General features: G+C 32.7%; 1 protein-coding gene across 1 annotated transcript in view; it reads right to left on the reverse strand.

Annotated features, from left to right (window-relative positions):
• witty (without maturity) overlaps nucleotides 1-9,487 on the reverse strand; it is a 51,936-nt gene extending 42,449 nt beyond the window's left edge. Inside the window, exons 1-2 of the mRNA XM_075293965.1 lie at nucleotides 9,152-9,487; nucleotides 8,595-8,680 (exon numbers count right to left, since the gene is read on the reverse strand). Of these exons, the coding sequence (XP_075150080.1) occupies nucleotides 8,595-8,680; nucleotides 9,152-9,227 (162 nt within the window). The 5' untranslated portion in view covers nucleotides 9,228-9,487. The remainder of the gene's footprint in view (nucleotides 1-8,594; nucleotides 8,681-9,151) is intronic.
• Nucleotides 9,488-16,665: the final 7,178 nt, after the last annotated feature.

Below are 16,665 nucleotides of genomic sequence, written 5' to 3' on the forward strand. Positions count from 1 at the left end.
AAAATTTCAGCACGATTGCTTCATTATTGAAGTCTGTAGCGTGATTACAACAGACAGACAGACAGACAGACAGACAGACAGACGGACAGACGGACATCGTTATATCGTCTTAGAATTTCTCCCTGATCAAGAATATATATACTTTATATAGTCGGAAATCGATATTTCGATGCGTTACAAACGGAATGACAAACTTATTATACCCCCGTCACCATTCTATGGTGGTGGGTATAAAAAAGGCCGATTAAATACGTATATAATTCAGTTTGACAAAATTTTCTATAGAAATAAAATTTTGACAAAATTTTCTATAGAAATAAAAACTTGACAAAATTTTCTATAGAAATAAAATGTTGACAAAATTTTCTATGGAAGTAAAATGTTGACCATATTTTCTATAGCAATAAAATTTTGACAACATTTTCTATAGAAATAAAATGTTGACAAAATTTTCTATAGAAATAAAATGTTGACAAAATGTTCTATAGAAATAAAATGTTGACAAAATTGTCTATAGAAATAAAATGTTGACAAAATTTTCTACAGAAATAAATTTTTTACAAAATTTTCTATAGAAATAAAATTTTGACATAATTTTCTATGGAAATAAAATGTTGACAAACATTGCTATAGAAATAAACTTTTTACAAAACTTTCTATAGAAATGAAATTTTGACAAAACTTTCTATAGTAATAAAATTTGACAATTTTTACATGGCTGTTAGAGGCCATATACTAACGAAATGTACCAAATTTCAACCGCATCGGATAACTTTTGCTCCTCCAAGAGGCTCCGGAGGTCAAATCTGGGGATCGGTTTATATGGGAGCTATATATAATTATGGACCGATATGGGCCAATTTTTGCATGGTTGTTAGAGACCATATACTAACACCACGTACTAAATTTCAATTGGATCGGATGAATTTTGCTCATCCAAGAGGCTCCAGAGTTCGAATCTGGGGATCGGTTTATATGGGAGCTATATATAATTATGGACCGATATGGACCAATTTTTGCATGCTTGTTAGAGACCGTATACTAACATCAGGTACCCAATTTCAAACGGATCGGATGAATTTTGCCCTTCCAAGAGGCTCCGGAGGTCAAATCTGGGGATCGGTTTATATGGGAGCTATATATAATTATGGACCAGTTTTTGCATGGTTGTTAGAGACCGTATACTTAGACCACGTACCAAATTTCAACCGGAATGGATAAATTTTGTTGCTCCAGAAGGCTCCGCAAGCCAAATTTGGGGATCGGTTTATTTGGGGGCTATACGTAAACGTGGGCCGATATGGCCCATTTTCAGTACCATCCGACCTACATCAATAACAACTACTTGTGCCAAGTTTCAAGTCGATAGCTAGTTTCGTTCGGAAGTTAGCGTGATTTCCACAGACGGACGGACAGCCGGACAGACGGACAGACGGACGGACGGACGGACATGCTTAGATCGACTCAGAATTTCACCACGACCCAGAATATATATACTTTATGGGGTCTTAGAGCAATATTTCGATGTGTTACAAACGGAATGACAAAGTTAATATACCCCCATCCTATGGTGGAGGGTATAAAAATGTATTTATTTGAAAGAACCAGCATCTTTGGCTCTCAATCCTTATCCAAAATATTTAAGAAAGATCGAAATCTTTGAATCCTAGTTTTTTTGAGTGTAACAAATGTTTAATGCTCAAGCATGTCTTTGGACCATAATGATGTCTATTACCAAGGAAAATTGGAGTTCTCTTGTGTGTGTGTGTGTCAACATTTGCGTCCATAATGGGTTGATATAAAGACATCTATGAATTCCACACGTTTCTCAAGGAAATGATATATAAATTTGACACAGATGGCTTTTAGTATATAAAGGAAATCATTTTGGGATAAGTAAGTGAAAAGTTGGGAGCTCATTTGTGAATGCATATGTCATAGAAAATATGCCATATAATTACACAAAGAGAAACATATTTTGATATATTATGAGTGGTATCATTTATTAGTTAATCAGGGACATCATCACTGCACTAATAGAAAAAGTTGTATTAACGAAATGTGTCATTAAAAGTCAGCCAATGAAACAAATTCGTTAATACAACGAAATTTTTTGTTATTATAACGAATTTTCTGTCGAATTTTCATACAATTAACGAATATTTTCATTGTATTAACCAAAATGTTTCGTTATATCAATGAAAATTTTTCGTTGGCTGATTTTTAATGAAATTTTCTTTGTGTGTGATATATAATGGCCTAATATAAAAGGTTATGCAACCTAAATTTTAGAACACGTAACTTACACTATACTAAAGACCAATTTCGTTAAAAGAAAGATGTTTTAATTACAAAAAAAAAGTTTATAATCTTAAAAATTCCGTTGATTTATTCCTCTGTTCAAAAGTTGCAGAATTATTTGCAACAAAAAAAAAAAAAACGATTTGGAGCCACTGTGGATGCGGTTTATGTGGTATCTTAACGTCCCAGAAGTTAAATCGGGAGATCAGTCTATATGAGGGCTACAAATTGGGTGTCTAGACCCACGGAGTATAATCGGAAGTTCGGTCTGTATTAGAGCTGCACAAACACATGGACCGATACACATCATATTCCGCACACCTCTTTCTGGACGTAAAGGCCCTCTACACCTAAATCGTATAGATTGGTTTCGGTATAGTGGTAGCCCGATATTTCAGGCTCACTTATACTATTTTTATACCCTCCACCATAGGATGGGGCGTATATGTTATTAACTTTGTCATTCCGTTTGTAACACATCGATATATTGCTCTAAGACCCCATATGAAATTCTGAGTCGATCTAAGCATGTCCGTCCGACTGTCCGTCCGTCTGTTGAAATCACGCTAACTTCCGAACGAAACAAGCTATCGACCTTGGCACAAGTAGTTGTTATTGATGTAGGTCGGATGGTATTGCAAATGGGCCATATCGGTCCACTTTTACGTATAGCCCCCATATAAGCGGTCCCCCAAATTTGGTTTGCGGACCCTATAAGAGTAGCATATTTCATCCGATCTGACTGAAATTTGGTATGTGCCTGTGGCGATCCGCCTGAACTTTGGAACATGGTATTAGTATATGGTCTCTAAGAACCATGCAATAATTGGTCCATATCGGTCCATAATTATATATAGCCCCCTTATAAACCCATCCCCAGAGCAAAATTCATCCGATTCGGTTGAAATTTGGTACGTGGTGTTATATGGTCTGTAAGAACGATGCAAAAATTGGTCCATATCGGTCCTTAATTATATATAGCCCCCATATAAACCGTTCCCCAGGTTTGATCTCAGGAGCCTCTTGAAGAAGCAAAATTCATCCGATCCGGTTGAAATTTGCAACGTGGTGTTAGTAAATGGCCGCTAATAACCATGCCAAAATTGGTCCATATAGGTCTATAGCTATATATAGCCGATCCCCAATCATACAAAAATTGGTCCATATCGGTTCATAATCGTGGTTGCCACTCGAGCCAAAAATAATCTACCAAAATATTATTTCTATACAAAAATTTTGTCAAAATTTTATTTTTATGGAAAATTTTGTCAAAATTTTATTCCTATAGAAAATTTTGTCAAAATTTTAATTCTATAGAGAATGTTGTCAAAATTTTACTTCTATAGAAAATTTTGACAAAATTTTATTTCTATAGAAAATTTTGTTAAAATTTTATTTCTATAGAAAATTTTGACAAAATTTTATTTCTATAGAAAATTTTGTTAAAATTTTATTTCTATAGAAAATTTTGTCCAAATTTTACTTCTATAGCAAATGTTGTCAAAATTTTATTCTGTCAAAATTTTATTTCTATAGAAACTTTTATCAAAATTTTATTTCTATAGAAAATTTTTTCAAACTTAATTGTGTACATATTTAATCGGCCTTTTTTAGTTTAATATATACCACATATGGACTACCACGGTGTTAGGAAGTTAAGATACCTTGACATCGGCAAGTGATACCGCAACCCAAGTAATTCGATTGTGGATGACAGTCTTCAGTAGAACTTTCTACGCAATCCATGGAGGAGCGTACATAAGCTTCGGCCTGGCGAACTTACGGCCGTATATACTTGTTTCCATTGTGATACCACAGTGGTGAACTTCTCTCTTATCACTGATTGCTATCCGTTTCTATGTTAAGCTCAATTATAAGGGACATAATTTTTTAAAGCCGAGTCCGAATGGCGTTCCACATTGTGGTGAAATCACTTAGAGAAGCTTTAAAACACTAAAAAATTTCTCCAGCATTTCTGAGAGGGGATAATCCACCGCCGAAAAACTTTTCGTTTTTTGGTTAGGTTAGTTAGGTTAGGTTAGGTGGCAGCCCGATGTGTCAGGCTCACTTATACTATTCATTCCATTGTGATACCACAGTGGTGAACTTCTCTCTTATCACTGAGTGCTGCCCGATTTCATGTTCAGCTCAATGTCTTTATTTTAAAGAAGCCGCTTCTTTGGCTCGGAATCAATACCAAAATCATTAAGAAAAGGTCAAAATCTTTGGATCCAAGCAAACTTCTTTGTTCGACTATTTTCAAATTTCAAGTAAATTTATCTAAGCACGTATTTTTATTTATCGTTCATAGTTGTATGCGTCTTCATCCGTTTATTCCCGTAAGGAATTGTTCTGCTAGAAGTTTAACTCTGCACTATGGGCGGAAATTGAAAATTTGCGGCAAAAATTATTTACAATCAATCTAGTATCGCCAAACATGGTATATCGATATATCTTATCAAAATCAAATGTTACCAACAAAAAGGGAGTCAATCCCCCTTATTCCAGGTGCGTTACTATAGAGGGGTCGAAATTGTAATTCCACTTGGAATACTATAGAATATACTCTTAGACGGAGTTTAATTTATATTTGCTTATTTTCCTTATTAAGAAAGCGCCTTATCCCCAGAACTTGATGTAAATAGTATAAACCAATTGTCATTTTATTAAATTAATTTTATTAATTAAAATTAAACAAATATTAACCATCAAAATCACATTCTTCGGTATCTAACTCTAATTCCGTCCCTCTGTGTTTGTTGTTCGCAGGATTCCGGTGGCAATTATTAACCGATTTTGATAAAATTTGGTACAACATGTTTTCTTGGTCAAAGGACAAACACGGTTGAATTTGGAAAAAAATGGATCAAAGTTACATATAGCCCCCATATATATGTATCGCTCGATTCCGACAAATTAGACCATACTGCGCTTATTTACCACCCGATTGTCTTCAAATTTAACACAAAGTAATTTTTTATAGTACCCTTAAAGTGTGCAAAAATTCATCAAATTCGGTTCAGATTTAGATATAGCTACACTGAAAAAACAGTGAACCCTTTTCCATTGCAAAATGAACTAAACTGTAGTAATATTGACCATGATTTAGCCCTTAAGATTTTTTTCAACTTGTCTAGTTTATAATTCTCTTAAATTTTAGTTCATCTATCACATTGTAGTTTAGTTCATTTTTACAACACCATACGATTTATATACCCCTACCAAGTTAAAAAGTCAGTATTATTTTGTTTTACTTGCTTATTTTGTGGGAAACCCGATAATAAAAATTGGTTAACAGTCTCTTTAAAATGTCGACGATTAAACTATTTTTAAATCAATCATTCCACAGTACAGAGAAATTAAATAATTAAAGGAACAACAAACCGTTTTACTATTATGAAAATTTTCATACATTAAAATTAAACTTTCTTTAAGCAAAAGTACTTTATTATAAAAACTTATGATGAAAGTTCTTAATACAATGTTTTTTGTGAATAAAAATTATGACCACGTGGAACAGAGAGTAGTTCATTTGAACCCGCTGTTTGGACATTTTGACTTATCCTTTTTTTTATTCATCGTAGGTAATTTTTTCACATATCTTGCTGGAAAAAAATGGAAACAATAATGAAAATTGTTAAAAATTAACACCACGTAATGAAATATAATTTTAATTCTTCATTTTAGCTTGTAACTTACCATATTTGGGGCATTTTATCGAATGGTGTAAGGAATTCAACTTTTCTTTGGAAAACGTATCTCATAAAATTGGTACCTGAAACAATTAGAGAAATAATGAAGTATTCTATATAAACTCATAAAACTGTGTTGTTATCGATGTGAAGGATATAATAAAATAAATATTCTAGTTGAAAGAAAGCCAGAGTTTTAATATAAAACTTACCAATTCTCTATTAAATTGTACGCTGAGGGGAAATATAAAAAGTTGTCCAAATTTATTTGGGCTATTCTGAAATAAAATATTTATTTTTTACATTAAATAAAATTATTAAATAGGTTTCCAAAAAATCGAATGAAAAAAATAATATTATGCATAAAAAAACAAATATTCTGGTTAAAAGAAAGTTAAAGAATCCTTACCAATTCACTATTAAATTACAAGCTAAGGAGTACCAACATTTTTTTCAAATTTTTAAGGGGTTATTCTGAAATTAAATATTTGTTTTTTTACATTAAAATATTACATTGGTTTCCAAAAAAATTGATTAAAGAAATACTAAAATAAGGTATTAAAAACCTATAATTTTGATGATAAAAAGGTCATAAAAACGTAAATATTCTAGTTGAAAGAAAGCCAAATTTTAAAAGAAAACTTACCAATTCTCTATTTTCGAACCCATCTGGAGTTGCTCTGAAATTAAATATTGCTTTTACAACAAAGAAAAACATTAAACTGGTTTCCAAAAAAAAAAAAATAATTAATACATAAAAAATATTATTTTTAAAAGAAAGCCATATTAAAAAAAAAACAATACTTACCAATTTATGGCTAAACTATACGCTGAGATATAACAAAAATTTTCCAAATTCATCTGGAATTGAATATTATTTTTTTTACATTGAATAATAAAAATTTCAATACACTTTCAATTTCAACATATTTTCCTAAATATTCTTAATAACTTTTCTCGAAACTACCGATAAAATATTAATAACTTTCATTTAAAAGGTTTAATAAACAAACACCAATATATGTCTCAAAATTCCAAAATATTCCATGCCTTTATATTCCCTTGTTGCATATTAAAAGATGCAACAGCCCACGCCAACGCCGACTATACAACTGAAGCATGCCAAACAAAACCAAGCAAAGCCAAAACATTCCTACAACAACAAAAACACATGTGCCTTTATTGAAAACAACACCTCATCCAGCCAAATAAGCCATCCGCGAATAAGAAACACACACACACACACAAACCGCTAAATGAACCAAAATATTTAAAAACAACCCCACGCTCATGTATACACAACAAAACTCAAGTAACATCATCTTTACATTAATCACATTCCACTATGCCGATAAAGATCTCTGTACTATGCATTAGTTCATCGCATCTGCTGACAATTTACTCTGAGAATAATATTCGTAAAGGCATACCAGTTTATGAACGATGAAACGTTTAACTTAAAATTTGCAAAATTTTCATGAAATGTTATCTACCATTTTTGACGAAAATGTCTATAAATTTAATTACATGTGAACTAAAAATATTTCATTGGGTAATTTTTTACCAACAATTATTAACTATAGGAATTGTCAGTAAGAAATTGCTATCCATTTTCATGTTCATTTTTCGTAAAAAAATATTTTGTCATACAAAAAAATCTTATAGTAAATTGCACTTATTATTTAGAAAATACTTTACATTTCACAAGTAGTTTTATAGCATAACAAACGAATTTTTAACTACCAGTTAAGAAATTTTTTAAGGAAATTTCCATCGTATTTTGTAGGCCATGAACTAAACGATTGCTACTTAGAATTTGTAAAATTTCCTTTCGAGTAGTTAATTTTCGTTGAAGATACGAAAAATTAACTAAAATTCTGGAAAAATCTTGTAATAAATTATTGTAAAAATCTTCTTAAATTTACGAGACACTTTTTTTTCTGTGTACCATATATATGTATCGCCCGATTTTCACAAATTTGACTATAAAACCCTTACATTTATTTTAGTATGGGCAAGTTTGGGCAGACAAACTTTACAGCACTTAAAAGTATACTTCCTCACGAACAATAATAAGCAAAAATTTTCATTAATAATCGTTAACATTTCTAGTTCTATTCCTCCCAAATATACGTATGTGTTACAATTTTCACATATAAACTGCACTTTTGAATCCATAAATTCAAGTTCAAAAACAAAAATATTTTGTAAAGTCCTTACAACATTTTGAACTACTAAACCTCCTCTTAAAAGTTTTCTTTATTCACTTTTATTGCGAAAAAATTAAGCATGAAATTTGTCAATTTTTGTTCGCCTTTATTAAACGCAACTGGCATAAATTTTGGTAAACATTGGCAGCCTTTTTCTCCTGAACAGGGTTGCCAAGTTTTAAATTAACTTTCGATTTTTACTATCCAAGATGTTCTATAGTAATTTCAATTGGAATATCCAATAATTTTTCATTTTGAAAATTTGACTTTTTGCCGCTGTTTTGCGATTTCCGCCCATAGTGCTCTGTTAAAGTCCAAATCGATTGTGTACATTCATTTATAAGTAATTTTACACGTGTATGTAATAACGATTAGGGATAAATATCCTTACCTCAGCTACAATGCTGCTGTTCGATTTCAGGTCAGCACAGCTAGGATTATCATCGGAATCGCAGACGAAACATTTGATTGCAGAACCTTTAACGAAAATTGTAGTCAATTTGCAAGAAGAAGAAATTTTGTTGTTGTATTTTTTGTTTGTTTTGTTGGCATAGATAATTTTGTTTTATTCCATTTACGTTTATTTATTTTATTTTGTTTTATTTTTTTTTTTTCATTATATAGAACATCCGAGCAAAGGAGTCATGGTAGACATCCATAGAAGCCGTCACAGGCACATGCCAGACAAGCAGGCACATCATCAAAGCATCATCATCATCCACATTGGTATCAGGATAAAAGTAAATTTCAGAACACACATGAGCACATACGAAAACAAAGTAGAAACGATTTAAACACAACAACAACAAATTCATATGAATAAAAAAAAATAAAACTTTAATTGAATGAGAAATCAAAATATAATTGGAACAAATTAAGGAAAAATATACAAAGATTTTGTTTTTATTTAAGAAAATTTCTTTTTGATAAAAACGAATTTCAACAAACCATTTGTAACGAAATGCAAAAGAACCGTTAGTAGTGAAAATTTCACTATATTTTTATTTAAAGGATTTAAGGCCATTTTTATTTGGTATTTTTTTTTGTTTTTGTTTTTTTTTTCTTAATTCACCAAAAATCTATTTTTTTTTTTGAGAATTCTTTTCGTTTTGTTTTTTTCTAAATTGCCACTATTTTTTCTTAGAAAAAAAATTATAAGGCCTTTGTATTGAGATTATTGCAATTTAATCGGATTTAATTCGTTTTAGAAATGCGTTATTTTATTCAAATTTGAATTCAAATTCATTCGAAATGCATTAACCGTTGCCGTTACCGTCTACCGTTCTACTTAAGAGTCACCAGAAAACTGAATTCAAATCCATGACATGGCAAATACTCCAACGCATGTGGGGATGCCTTTGTCTTCTATTAGACCAACAATACTAACAATAACAACAACAACAACAGCAGCAAAAACCCAAGCAATAGTAGCCGATGATGACTGAACAACAACAGGCTGTATTTGCACATACACACACTCACCCGAATACTAATTCACTACCATATCCGGTTATGTTGAGTTCTTATCCTTCGGCATATTTGTTCGTAAGTTCGTATTTCGTAATCGTCTCTATGATAGAGTGACCATACTTGTAAATTTTTGTGTGCCAACAGTAAAGCTAATGTTGTGGTGTGTGAGTGGGTTGGAAAGTGGTAAAATTCTCTCATAATCGCCACAAGTTTTTAGTGAATGGCACAAAATATTTGTGTTTCATAAAGGACATAAAAACTGAAGACCATTACACTGCTTTATATTGGCCAATACTGTTGCAGCTCGGTTGAGCTGTGAGAGATTGTAGTATTCTCTCACAGTACCATTCGGTTTTGTTTCTTTTGAAATATAAAATGTACTCTTCCTGTGTGGGTGTACTTCCCTTTGGCGCCACTATTTTTGTCAATGTCTTTTGATGTCTAGGTCGTTGCACAGTGATTAAAATTTGGAATATACATGACAAAATATGCTTGCCCACAAATGAAGGTTAATTTTTTAAAAGCATAGGAAAATAAAAAAAGACAAAAAACACATAAAATTCCGAAAAATGTATGAAATTTTTATTATTAAAACTGATATAATTTAATGTTTGAAGATTTTTCCAAATCATGGACCGATACACATTGTATTTGACACATCCAAATGCGGACCTCTTGTTGTCGAACTTGAACAAATCGGATAAAAATTAAGGACTCTAGTACACTAAAACCTGGACCGACACACATAATATTTGGCACAGCTATTTTTGGACCCAAAATATCTCTAGATTTCCAATTTAATGCAATTCGGATCAAAATTGCGATATCTAGAATCTGAATCCTTTTGTTATTACAAAATTTTTTAAATTTTATTTCTGTAGGAAAATTTTTCAATATTTTATTTTTATAAACAATTTTGTCAAACTTTTATTTCTATAGAAAATTTTGCCAGAATTTTATTTCGTTTTGTTTTGTTATTGTTGGTTTTGTTCTTTAATCATTGTTGTTGTTTTTTTGATTTCAGCTTAAAACCATGCATTGACTAAACTACAAGCGTAGCTTCATTAATGGGTTAATGAACTGCCTGAATTTATTCTGATAATTGGTTGATAGTTTTGCTGCACGTAGAGGATGCTGATGAGGAATGTGGTAATTCCGAAACGTACGTCCATCCAACCGTCTTGCAGTCTATAGGGCTTTGCCCAAATAAATTTGACAAACATTCTTTTCCCCTGTTGGTTAAGCTACACTTGTAGTTTAGTCAATGCATAGTTTTAAGCTAAAATCAAAAAACAACAACAATGCTTAAAGAACAAAACCAACAATAACAAAACAAAACGAATGAAAAAACAAGTAAGTAAAGTCTAAAGTCGGGCGGAGCCGACTATATTATACCCTTCACCACTATGTAGACAAACATTTGTGTTACCATCTCAACTACTTAAAATTTGCTGGGAACTATATAAAAGTTTGCATTTCTAGATACAAATACTTTTAATGGAAACAATTTTTTGTACTTCTACAAAAACTCTAGAATTAAAATTTAAATCGGCTAACGTCCTAGGATGAAACACAATGTTAGTAAAAAATATGGGAAATATGAAGCGAGAGAAATTTTAATGCAATTGTACAAAAGAGATTTATGATTTTTCAGGCGATACATATGTATTCAAGATATAGGACAATTAGAGTAATATTTACAATTTTTGCTACTCAGCAGTGGCGATTTTACAAGGATATTGGTTAGATCTCGCCACACTCAAAAAAAAGTGAACTCTCTATTTCACTAAAGCCATATTAACTTTATATTAGTTCATAGAATCATTATGTTTGGAAAAAGTTTATTTTAGTCAAATAATTTTTTGCGTATGTTAGTTAAATGAACTAAAAAACGGGAAAAAGTTATACACAAATAAAGCATAAAGATTTCCTAATTTCGTATTTCTTACAAAATAGTTAATTATTTCTTTAAATTTGTAAATTTTACCAAAAATTTGTCCATCATGAACTTCGTATGTCACTAAAGACATTCTTGCAATTTTGAACTCCAAGATTTCTCTTAAAACTACAAAATTTTCTTCAACTACTGAAAAAATTTAGTTATGTCTAATAAATTTTCTTGAATTTGTCGAAAAATATTTACTTATTTTTGCCATATCGGAGTGATGCCAGCGCTTGTAATACCGTTTAGTTAAAATTTTCTAAAAAAGTTCCAAATTTTCTAAAATTAATCGAAAGTTATCTTTCCTGGTGGGTTCACTGTTTTTTCAGTGCAAGATATGTGGTGTGGGTTGTGATATATTATTTGGTCTAGTCGGGCGACTTGGGGTCTTATTTAAAACTCATCCGTTCTGTGGAAATTTTGGCATTGAAGTGTGTAGGATATGGCTAAGATATGGGGAAATCATCACAGAATTTTGTGTAAAGTGTGAGAATTTTGACCATATTTGTATTTTCTGTGGAAACTATCCAGTCAATTGGAGGAAAATACCATTGAAAATGGGTCTAAAATATGAAACAGTCTACCATATTTCCCCAACTCTGGTGTACGTATATATGGGAGCTATATACAATCTGAACCGATTTTGACTAAATTTGACATGTATAGTTAGAATAATAATTCTGCTATCTATGCGAAATTTCACGTAAATGGGAGTATAACTTTGGCCCCTCTGGTCATATGAGTGCAAATCGGACGGGAGATATATAGGAGCCATATGTAAATCTGAACCGATTTCAACCAAATTTGGTACAATTACCTATACTACTAAACGTACTCCTTGTGCGAAATTTTAAGCAAATCACGGCAAACCCTGGATTTTGAGGCCATATAAGTTCAAATCGGACGAAAGATATATATGGGAGCTATATCTAAATCTGAATCGATTTTGACCATATTTGGCACATAGTATCGTTAAAAGTACCGCTTGTGCAAAATTTGAAGTAAGTCAGAGCAAAACTCTGGCTTTTGAGACCATATAAGTCCAAATCGGGCGAAAGATATATATGTGAGCTATATCTAAATCTGAACCGATTTTAACAAAATTTGACACACTTAACGATACTATTAAACGTACCCCTTGTGCAAAATTTGAAGCAAATCATGGCAAAACTCTGGCTTTTGTGGCCATATAAGTTCAAATCGGACGAAAGATATATATGGGAGCTATATCTAAATTTGAACCGATTTCAATCAAATTTACCAAGCATTGGTAGAATGTCAATTCTACCATCTGTGCAAAATTTCGCGAAGATCGGTAGTAAACTTTGGCCTCTGTGGTCATATGAGTCTAAATCAGGGATCCGGAGCGGTCCATTTTTTTCGCTCCGCTCCGCTCCCGCTCCGGAGAAAAAAAAACCGCTCCGCTCCTCGCTCCGCTCCGAGAAAAAAAAAATCGCTCCGCTCCGCTCCACGCTCCGCTCCGCTCCTCTTCGAGAAAATTATAGTATAAACATTGTATTATTTGTTCAATTGAGTTTTATTTTATTTAGAAAAATCGGGCGGTACATATATGGGAGCTATAGCTAAATCTTAACCGATTTCGATGATTTTTTTGCACATATAGTTAGTGCTACAGAAGATTACATTTCGCCAACTTTGAGTAAGATCGGTTGATAAATAAGGGTTTTATGACCTAATTTGACAAAATCGGGCGATACATATATATGGGACCTATATCTAAATCTGAACCGATTTCGATGAAATTTTCAGACTTAAAGGGTGATACAGAAGATTATTTTGTGCTAAATTTGACGACGATCGGTTTGTAAAAAAAGTGCAACGTGACCCCATTTGTCGAAATCGGGCAATACATATATATGGGAGCTATATCTAAATTTGATCCGATTTCTTCCAAATTCAGTAACGTTCGTCCCTGTGCCCAAAAAAACTCCCTGTACCAAATTTCATCAAAATCGGTTAATAATTGCGACCTAAATCCTGTGAACAACAAATACATGGACAGACGGACGGACGGACGGACGTCAAGCGCTAGATCGACTCAGGAGGTGATTCTGAGTCGATCGGTATATATTTTATGGGGTCTAAAATCAATATTTCTTGTAGGCATATTTTTTGGCAGATCAAACTTATTATACCCTAACCACTATGTGGTTTAGGGTATAATGACTTTAAAACAATGTGTTGAAATATTTTATTAATTTTGAAGATTTTTTCAGAAATATTAAATCCATTTTGACTTCATTAAAACGAAATTTGCATTCATGTTAGGATACACATTTTTATGTCGAATCACTTAGCTATAAGGACAAACAGACTTCATTGAAAAGTTTAGAGACTTTTAGACAAGGAAAAACTTTTTTTCAGAGAAATGCGTCTTCTATTCTAAGCAAAATTCGTATTCGTATTTTAAGCATGTGAAATATTTGGCCTCCCAACAATATTCTTTGCGGTGCACCATCTACTATTTAATATGTGATAGAAACCAAATTTATGAAAATGGACCAAATTCTGTTTGGTCTGACCATCGGACCAAATTTAAAAATTAGAAATCTTTTGGACCAATTTTGGTGATTGAAAGTCTATACACAGAGTAGAAGTAACTACTCTCCGAAAGTTTTTTTTTTGTTTTGCAACAGACGTAGAGAAGAGGTTTTGTTATATTTGTAATGTGTGTGTATGTTTATGTTTGCAACAACCTCCATCGACATCAGTCCGTGGTATACCTACGAATATTCTTACTCAGATCTAGTGTTACCTAATTTCGCTTTTTTCCCCTTTATTGTATAATAAATGTATATGCGCACATTTTTCAACCAAAATTGAAACTATCCATAATTTTAATTAAATTTTCGAGAACTAATATCAGAAATAAGAGAATGCTAGGGTATAGTACAATAGTAAAGCAAATGTGAATGAAAAAAAGCATGCCCGGTTCCAAAGATTTTGTCTACTTTAACAGTTTGGGTATTAATTCCGAGCCAAAGAAGCGGAGAATATAAGTAAGGATACTTTAAAGACGTAATTCTCTTTTAAATTTGGGGGTTATGTACTTGCTTCTAGGAAGCAAATGTTAATTTTTAATTTTTTTAGATTTTTTTCGTCAGTTGTTATCAAAATCCTTTAAAAACGAGTTAACGAGTTATTTTTTTTTTCATATTAAGACTCGACTTCCAGTATAAATTATGCTATGTTTCAAGTAAAAAGTGTCTTTAAAATAAAGTGTTGAAAAACGTGTCTTATTTTTTAACGATTTTTTGCTTTGTAGGCAAGATGCAAAAAGGAAACAAATTTAAAGACAATTTTATTAATTTTAAAGAATTTTTCTTAATTATTAAAGTCACGTTGACCTTACCTCAAAAATTTTATCTTTCATGTTATGATACACATTTTTAAGTAAAATCACTTAATTATAAGGACATTACAACTTCATTCAAAAGTTTATTGCCTTTTGGACAAGAAAAAAACTTTATTTTAGAGAAATGCGTCTTCCATGTTAAGCAAAATTTGCATTCTTATTCTAAGGACATGGAATCTTTGACATCACGACAATATTTTTTTCAGTGTAGAAAACTAAAAAATTAAATATAAATAAGATCGTTTAATTGCATTTATGTGACGTTCATTACAAACATCTTTGTAGTAAAGGGTGATACGGTCAAAATTTGGTCAAGGGAAAACGCGTGTAAATCGGTGAAATCGTTTATTTAAAAAATCAAATTAAATTTCTTTTTCAAGTTCAAGTAGTATAAAATTCAGGAAAAATATTCAGTTAGGCTTTCGCTTTTCCAAATCCGAATTGCCGGGCCTCACGCTTGACACCTGCCATCAGATTTTGTACAGCCACCTTGTCCACCTTCTTCGCCGCAGAAAGCCAGCTTGCCTTGAACTGCTGCTCGTCCTTAGCAGTTTTTTTGGTCTTCTTTAGGTTCCGCTTGAAAATAGCCCAGTATTTCTCAATTGGGCGGAGCTCTGGCATGTTGGGAGGGTTCTTGTCCTTGGGAACCACCTGCACGTTGTTGGCGGCGTACCATTCCATGGCCTTTTTACCGTAATGGCAAGATGCCAAATCCGGCCAAAACAGTACGGAACAACCGTGTTTCTTCAGGAAAGGCAGCAGACGTTTATTCAAACACTCTTTCACGTAAATTTCTTGGTTGACAGTCCCGGAAGCTATGAAAATGCTGCTTTTCAAGCCACAGGTACAGATGGCTTGCCAAACCAGATATTTCTTTGCGAACTTTGATAGTTTTATGTGCTTGAAAATATCTGCTACCTTTCCCCTTCCTTTTGCCGTATAAAACTCCTGTCCCGGAAGCTGCTCGTAGTCGGCTTTGACGTAGGTTTCGTCGTCCATTACCACGCATTCAAACTTCGTCAGCATCGTCGTGTACAGCCTCCGGGATCGCGCTTTGGCCGTCGTATTTTGTTTATCATCGCGATTTAGAGTCACTACCTTCTTTTAAGTCGATAGTCCGGCTCGTTTTTTGGCTCGATGCACGGTTGTAGACGATACACCCAGCTTATTTTCGGCATCTCGGAGAGAGAGGTTAGGTTTTCGCTTGAAACTACCGGCAACTCTCTTTGTCGTCTCAGCGGCTTCCGGTTTTCGATTTCCCCCCGATCCAGACTTCCTGGCTGTCGACAAACGTTCCCCAAACACTTTAATTACATATGTAACGGTTGATTTGGCAACTTTTAGCAATTTTTCCAGCTTTGCGTGCGAGTAGCTCGGATTTTCGCGATGCGCGAGCAAAATTTTGATACGCTGCTCTTCTTGCTTGGACGGCATTTTGACAACTGAAGAGTGAATTCCAAAATCAAAATAGGAGCAACATTCTACACACACACACCTTCAAAATGAGGGGTGTTCAGGTTTTTTAAATGCAAAATTGAAAGAAATTCGTCAAGTTTATATTGACCAAATTTTGACCGTATCACCCTTTAATACGGGATGAAATTGATCGAAAGTACTGTTGTTACTTTTACAACACATACTAGATATATATTTTGACATTTGCCGTTTTTGAAA

This window comes from Haematobia irritans, chromosome 2, assembly GCF_050003625.1.
Source record: "Haematobia irritans isolate KBUSLIRL chromosome 2, ASM5000362v1, whole genome shotgun sequence".
NCBI classification, from domain to species: domain Eukaryota; kingdom Metazoa; phylum Arthropoda; class Insecta; order Diptera; family Muscidae; genus Haematobia; species Haematobia irritans.